This window comes from Juglans regia, chromosome 10 (genome assembly GCF_001411555.2).
Source record: "Juglans regia cultivar Chandler chromosome 10, Walnut 2.0, whole genome shotgun sequence".
Taxonomy (NCBI): domain Eukaryota; kingdom Viridiplantae; phylum Streptophyta; class Magnoliopsida; order Fagales; family Juglandaceae; genus Juglans; species Juglans regia.
This window is the reverse complement of record NC_049910.1, coordinates 6,063,915-6,071,918: the sequence shown is the minus strand read 5'-3', so window position 1 is coordinate 6,071,918 and position 8,004 is coordinate 6,063,915. Positions and strand designations below refer to the sequence as shown.

Below are 8,004 nucleotides of genomic sequence, written 5' to 3'. Positions count from 1 at the left end.
AAATCTAAGTTGCAAGTTACAAATCCAAGTTACAAGTTACAAATCACAAGTTACAAATCCAAGTTACAAGTTACAAATCTAAGGTACAAATCCAAGGTTCAAATCCAATTTACAAGTTCAAATCCAAAGTACAAGTTACAAATCCAAGAAATATCTTAAATAAGCAGGTAGAGTTTTTATATAAGAATATAGTAGTGTGAGGTATTGCACAAGAAATATCTTAAACGCAACCAAAGAAGTCTAGAGAAACCTTAATGCTCGTTGGAGATGCTTCCTTAAGTGACTTAATGCCTCTATCTCCTACAACATCAAGCATAAGATCATGGTCAGTTAAGTGGTAAGAATGAAGAGATCTTCAAATAAGAAATAGCACATCAAAATCAGTTTCAATATCAAAAACAAATATCTATATCACAAAATTACAAGGGCAGATACCTAGTTTTTGGATTAGGGTTAGGGTTTTGGGATTTTGGGTTAGGGTTAGGGTTAGGGCTAGGGTTAGGTTTCGGAATTTAGGGTTAAGGTTAGGGTTTCAGGATTTAAGGTTAGGGTTAAGGTTTCAGAAGAGGGCTTCGTGGCTCGGAAGATGTGGGGAAGACGAGGGAGAGGTAGAGATTCGTCGTCTTCGTCGTGGAGCTTCGGGTTTCGATTTCGTGGGGAAGACAAAGGGAGGAAGACTGGAGTGCTAAAGACGACGATAGGGAGGCTAGTAACTTGAAGACAAATGATGGGAGACTGTAGTGTTGAAGGAGTTTGAGGGTTGAAGACGAATGGAGGGAGACGAGTGCTGAAGGGGTTCGGGGGTTGAAATTTGGGAGGGAAGAAAAATGTGAAACAAAATGCCCCGTTTCATTTTCCATGGGGCCAACGATTCCCCCGTGGTTCTCCCTCCCGGTTGCATCTAGTGTTTTTGTTTCATTTCAACCCCTTATCCTTGTTACATATTTTCTCACCTTGGTTTCATATTGGGAAGTATCCACCCATTCATCCATTCTCACTTATCTCTACAACATATGCTTATAAAAAATACATATATGAAACATGCCATAATTATGACATAATTATATAACATTGTATATGAAAAGATATTACAAATTCATTAATAGTTAGAAAAAATATTTGAAATGAATAAAAAATATTAAAAAAATAATATTTAAATGATATAGAAAACAAAATAGATAAACTAATGTATGACCTATTATAAAAATCAGTATGTAATATAGAAAAAATAGATTTTGATGATATATTTTGAAGGATGAGATAAAGGAACCATTAGATTCACCTAAACTATATTAATTAAAATGCGTCGTACTTTAATTATTTTTAAAATATTATACTAAAAATCAAGATCCAACTATATTGTAAGAAAAGTAAAAAGGGAAGAAGCATTCATTATTTATTAGTAATACTACATATAATCGTAAAGTGTACAAATATCATACAATTATTTTGAAAAAAAATAGTATTTATAATTAAAAAAATAATTTTTTTTTTCATTTAAATCTTATATTTATTATTATTTTTAAATAATTATAACTGTAACTTCTATTTCTCGATATTTATTTTCGTGGTAAAATCATATAGCAGCATCAGGTTTCCACGTGTCCCGTCGCGGATCGCCTCCGAGTCTCTCAGATCATCTCCTCACGAGATTCTGGTCTCTGCTACATCTTGAACGTTTCGCTCCCACCACTCACCCAAAGCTCAACTCGCCCAGCTGACTCAAACCCCGCGGCTTGCATCTACTTGGTCCCGTTTCAATAACCCACTCAAACCCGCTTTCTCCGATTCTATGGAGCACAGACAGTTGCATCCTCATTGCGATCATCCTCATCACTCCCCCTTGCTTCTCTAGAAACCTCCAGAACCTTCTCTCTGTTGACTTCTGTTTTTCCACGAATCGGGATGGCTCCGCTTCATTCGATTCTGCTCTTCTTCGCACTTCTTTGTATCGTTCGTGCTCTCGAAGCTAGCACTGGGGACGCTGATCCGATTTACAAGTAACCTTTCTTTCTTTCTTTTTTCATCATCCTTTCTTTGCTTTTGGTCAAGTTTTTCCATTTTCATTTTATTTTCTGTTGAATAATCGTGATCGGTTAGGTGTTTGACTTCGTTTTCTTTTCCAAATTTTGGTTAATATCGATATGCTTGCACTGTTTGATAGAGAAGATAGGCTTTGGTTCTTTTTTTTATAGTAACCTGTGCAGCGGTGGCAAATTAATTCTATCGAATTTCTAATGTAGTGCGAGTTAACAAAGAAAAAAGAAAGATAGAGAGAGAGACTGTTATCATATAGATATATTTGAATGTGAGGGTAATAGAGTAAAGTTTGAGATTCCTGAAATTTGGATGGTACTGACTAACCGATACATTTCTTGAGAAACTAATGTTACCGGAAGACATGTTGGTTGTGTTGGGTTTGTGGAGCCTGGTTTGTTGGTCTATCGCCCGATTTGATGACCTGATTTGACAATGATGCGTTATGGTTTTTTGGCGGATTTTCAAAGAGGCTTGGGCCGATACCTCGTGGTGTTCGGGGGCAACGCCTCCTGGGGAACATTTTTGGCACTATTTGCGATCAGAAAAAGTGCTAGGCAGAAAGTTCCCTCGAATCTCGCTCGAGCGAACATTAGACAGAGATCTCGCTTGACACTTCGCTCGAGCGAATAATGTAGAATAGTAAAAATTAGGATTTTCGTCAGGTGACACTATAAATATGCACTTAATGAATAGTTTAGTACGCTCTGAGTTTTTTTAATAGTGAGATTTCGCCTCAAAGTGTATTTTGTGATTCCTCAATATAATAAAATCCTCTGCAGTTCTGTGAACGTAGGCACGTTGCCGAACCAAGTTAATTTTGTGTCGTGTGATCGATTTGCTTGTGTTTGCTTTTGCTTGTTTGTCATAATTTTTCACAACAGGTTGTGCTTACCTAAGTTGATGGTTGAAGAAGTTGTTGAAGAAGTCCGTACTTGGGTGCCTAGGCAAGCAAACTAGTAGTTGTTAACGTTTATAAGAAGCAACACATGGTCGCAAAATAAAAACTTTCAGCCCTTTTCTTGGATGTTCAAGCTTGTTCATTTCGATTTTGGGAGATTTTTTTGGGAAACAAAATTATTCATTTGTTGTTTGGCCAAGATCTTGAACATGGTTTTTTAGTGCTGATTTGCATAAAAAAGTTCTATGTAAATCCCATATAACCCAATCACAATAAAGCATATGAGCTGATGAGGTGACTTATATGAAGCCTAGAACTGTGGATCCGATGTCATAGGTAGCGGCATGACAAATGAGTTATGAAGAAGGAATGGGGGGTTGGTGGTGGTGGTGAGGAGTAGGAATGGAGAGATCCAAGAGAGAGATAAAAGAGCAAATATGTGAGAAAGAGAGAAGAGAGGGCCGCATTTCTGGAGAATAACTTAACTTTTTTAAAGCATAAGTCATGTTCAACCAGGTAAAAAGAATTAGTTTCTTCTACTTGTTTATGCATGCCTTTTTTCTTTCTGCTTTAGCGCTTTAAGCTTATTTATCAGTATATTACTTTGTCATTGCTATTCTCATTTTGTTTCACAGGGCTTGTGTGGACCAGTGTGAGAAAACTGGATGCGTAGGAGAGAAATGTTTCCAACATTGTAAATTCTCATCTGATGGAAAATCTATTGATGGTCCATGGTATCTGCAAGAACCACTTTATCTGAGGTGGAAACAATGGGACTGCTGCACTGACTGTAGATACCACTGCATGCTATCTAGGGAGAAAGAAAGAGAGCAACTTGGTGATAGGCCTGTCAAATATCATGGGAAATGGCCATTTCGACGTGTTTATGGGATTCAGGTTTTTACATTAATATTTGAGGAGTACAGTTTTGTTTTAAATAATTACCTGGATTATGATTGCTTACACAATCTATGAATAAATGCTCTTTTTTTAGGAACCTGTTGCCGTTGCTCTGTCTGCCCTCAATCTTGCTATGCAATTTCATGGTTGGCTATCCTTTTTCATCCTTTTATATTACAAATTGCCTTTGAGGCCTGATAAGAAGGCATATTATGAGTATACTGGCTTGTGGCATATCTATGGAATTTTATCGATGAATGCCTGGTTCTGGAGTGCTGTTTTTCACAGTCGGTAAGCATCCCTCACATCATGCATAAATTAAAATGAGGATATGATTCATGCCTAAAATACTCAGAAACAAGAAAATACTTTTTTGCTTTGCATATAATGGTCAACTCCTTATTCCTCTGGTTTGCGCACAATGGAGGAACTTTGGAACTTTTCTGTGTACACCTTATAACTCTGGTTTTCAGCCATTGTGCTTAATGGAATTATTGTTCATGATTTTCTGTTTTTAATTTCTGGTTCCTAGAATGTATTTAGGTATTCTTTTGTATACTTCCTGTGTATATGGGCTTTGCCTACTCATTCGTATAAATAAAATTTTCATTTAACTTATATATATAAAAAATAATGGTCAACTCGAGACATACTGAGAAGCCTAGTGGCATTCACATCCATCCTATAGGATAAAACAGATTCTGGTTCATTATGTGGATATTTCTCTTGGCTGTTTTTTTTTTTTCAATTTATGAAGTTACTTATCATTGGAAAAACTCATTTGTTTATTTTTGGCGTGTTATGCTGTTAACTGTTTGTTGATTTAATCCTTTATAGAGATGTGGAGTTGACAGAGAAGCTAGATTTTTCATCTGCTGTGGCCTTTCTTGGGTTTAGCCTGATTGTAGCATTACTGCGAGCTTTTAATGTGAGGGATGAAGCTACAAGGGTCATGGTTGCTGCTCCGCTGCTCGCTTTTGTGACAACACATATCTTGTATCTGAACTTCTACAAACTTGATTATGGTAAATCATTTTCCTAATATCCACCCCTAGGGAATGATGCCCTAGTGATGCCAAATTATGCCAATCATAATTGTTATTGTGTATGGCTTAGGTACTCCAGCAGTTTAGGGTTTCCATTTAGCCAGGATTGCCTCATTCGCTAGTTTATGTAGTTAAGAGTTTTAAAGCAAATTTTAATCTAAGAATGCCTTTTTTCAGCTATTTGGGACTGTCATGCTTACTTTTGTTACTACTTAATCTTGGTCTTACCTGCACAATCTTTTCTTCAATTATAGGCATTATTTTTGCCTTTTCTGGTGCAGTTTTTGGCTTCTTTTTCACACGAATTCACTATGGTGATTGACTATATCTCAACTTTTTCCTGACTTTCTCTTTCTGTAAATACTCATGAGTAGATTTTTATTTCCTTCTGTCCTTTTTTGTCATGTTTCTCATCCATCTCAACCTTGTTTAAGCTAATCCTGATATTGTGACCTGCCTGTATGCAGAAATATGTTGTTTGACTTTGTTCAATTTAGATACACTGCAGAACAGTTTGAATCGATCCTTTTTGTGAGGTTACCTATGCAATTTCCTTCCTGACTTCAAATATGTTGTTTGACTTTGTTCAATTCAGATACACTGCAAAATGGTTTAAATCGATCCTTTTTGTGAGGTTACCTATGCAAATTTTCTTCCTGACTTCAAATATAACTGATTTGGTAAATGAATTAGTTAAAACAGATTTAGTTCAGTGCCTTTTTATGCTTAAAATGTTTACTAATTTAATAAATTTTTCCATGTAAGTTGGATCCATATTGATAGCTGTGAATTGTCATAATTAATCTCTTAAATTCTCAATAACTGTCTTACTATTTCTTATTAAATTAACTCTATCACTCTTTACCTATGTATCCATGCAAATTTCATTGACAATGATATCTTTTGACTTCCAGCTCTGTAAAAGACAGTAATGATAACTAACTGGTACAACCATATTGCTTGGTAGTTGGGACCACGCCACGGAATTATTTGGTTCATGAATTTGTCAAAGTACTCTGAAAATGCCTTGTATTTCTCGGTTATCAATAAATATTAGTTTTTATGTATCAATTTCATGCTGGCTCGTGCTCAAGTGTCATTGGTATATTGAAGCAAGCCTTGAACCTGTGATTCAAAACAGGGTTGGAATTATATTTTTAGGCAAGTAAGTATGTGTTGTTGCCTGCATGGACTGCGGTAATCAATTAATTTTTATTCAGTAATTTAATGCCAACCTTCTTTGAAGACATGGACCTAAAGTAGAAATAGGATACATTAAAGGAATCAGTTTCTAGTTTGAAAACCCACTTTGCATTGCATGGTCTCATTCTCTATTTACTGTGTAGTGGCCTTACACAAGTTGACCATTTTGCAGGTTTGAATCTGAAAGTGTGTGTAGCCATGGGTGTTGTCCAACTTCTTGTATGGTCAATCTGGGCTGGTGTCACTTGCCACCCATCCCGCTGGAAATTATGGTTGGTGATTTTGGGTGGTGGCCTTGCAATGCTGTTGGAGGTCTATGACTTCCCACCCTACCGAGGATTTGTCGATGCTCATGCACTTTGGCATGCGACCACTGTCCCTCTCACATACGTCTGGTGGAGTTTTATCAGGGACGATGCAGAGTTTAGGACATCGTCTCTCCACAAGAAAATGAAGTAGCATATCGAAATTGAACGCTTGACTGATGAGCTGGTGGATTGCACGAAGTACATGGCATGCTCGCCTCACTGTTAATACATTGAATGTACTCTCTCTCTCTCTCTCTCCCCTCTGGGTATGCAGTTCGTTGGAGTGCTTCCCATGACAGGTCTCTTTGCTTTGCTTTTTGCTTGATAACAACCAATTTGTTTTTCCACATAATATGTGGGATATTTTTGTAATGGAACTTACATTTCCCGTTCTCTTTTACTCCCCCCCATTTGGCAATTTCATAGCTATTAGATGTAAGAATCAAAACAACCATTGCAACTATATTTTGCTGTGAAAACTTTGTGTAGCCTGTTCATACTCAGTTGCTTTTGTGTTTTATCCAGAATCGGAGAGAAGCTTATGCAATAATGAATATCGTTATTCTGAACAGTAAGACATAAGTTTATGGACAATTTCCTTTTAGATGGTTTTAACTTTTGGGTTTTGACCCCTTTGTGATTGAACTGGTCAAATGTTACAATACACCGTGTACCACAAATGTACAAGTACAACGACCCATGGTTAAGAAATTGAACGAGGTTTTGATATGCTTGACGGTCTAAATTTCTCCCTAAGGTGGCCTTGAGCTTTGGATCAAGTCCTTTATTTATTTTTCCTCTGTTTACTTCAGTGTATCCAACACAGGTGGTAGGGACTAGGGATTTTGTGTCCTAGATAACATATGCTTTCTGTCTACAAATAGACATGGATTTAACTAATACGGTTATTAATGCGAAATTCTAATATAATATAGCTCTTGTTTAAAATATTGTATTCTTTTCGTGTTTAAAATGAAACAACGCTTTAAAAATGTATAAAAATGTATAATCTATGTATGTATATATATATATATATATATATATATATTTGTATAACCTTCAGCATTATGATCAAAGGCATCCAAAGCAAACAACTTCATGAAACACTCTTGTTATGATAAAAACAAAAACTTAATAAAAATGGTTTTAAATTTAAATTTTTTATGCTAGCATTCAGACAAGATTTGACATTAAGTTATTAATATAATTTTTCATCTTAATATTCTTAAATTTTTTTAAAAATGAATTTGTTATGAGTTTCGTTATAATCATAAAAATTAAATAAAAAACAGTAATTTTTATCTCGTTTAGTTACGTAATTCAGATAAGATGAGATATTTTGTTGAAAGTTGAACGAAATATTATTATAATATATTTTTTTAATATAATTTTTATTTTAAAATTTGAAAATATTGAATTTGTATTATATTTTATATAAAAATTTAAAAAAATTATATGAGATAATTTTATTTAACTAAATCAGTCAATTTTAAAATAGATTTTTCTAAATTCGCCGTAATCAATGCTTCGAAGAAAAAAAAAAAAAAAGTGAAAGGAAGAGCATGCGAAAAGCATCTGTTTGTTTGTTCTTTTTAGAACATTAGCATTG

The 8,004-nt window shown here is 35.2% G+C and overlaps 1 protein-coding gene across 1 annotated transcript; it reads left to right on the top strand.

The window, feature by feature from the left end:
• Positions 1-1,581: 1,581 nt before the first annotated feature.
• Positions 1,582-6,898, top strand: LOC108983288 (post-GPI attachment to proteins factor 3-like). Its single transcript, XM_018954873.2, has 5 exons — positions 1,582-2,000; positions 3,574-3,835; positions 3,933-4,129; positions 4,676-4,863; positions 6,260-6,898. The coding sequence occupies exons 1-5, from the start codon at positions 1,906-1,908 to the stop codon at positions 6,544-6,546; spliced, it is 1,029 nt and encodes a 342-aa protein (XP_018810418.1). The 5' UTR covers positions 1,582-1,905; the 3' UTR covers positions 6,547-6,898.
• The last annotated feature ends 1,106 nt before the right edge of the window (positions 6,899-8,004 follow it).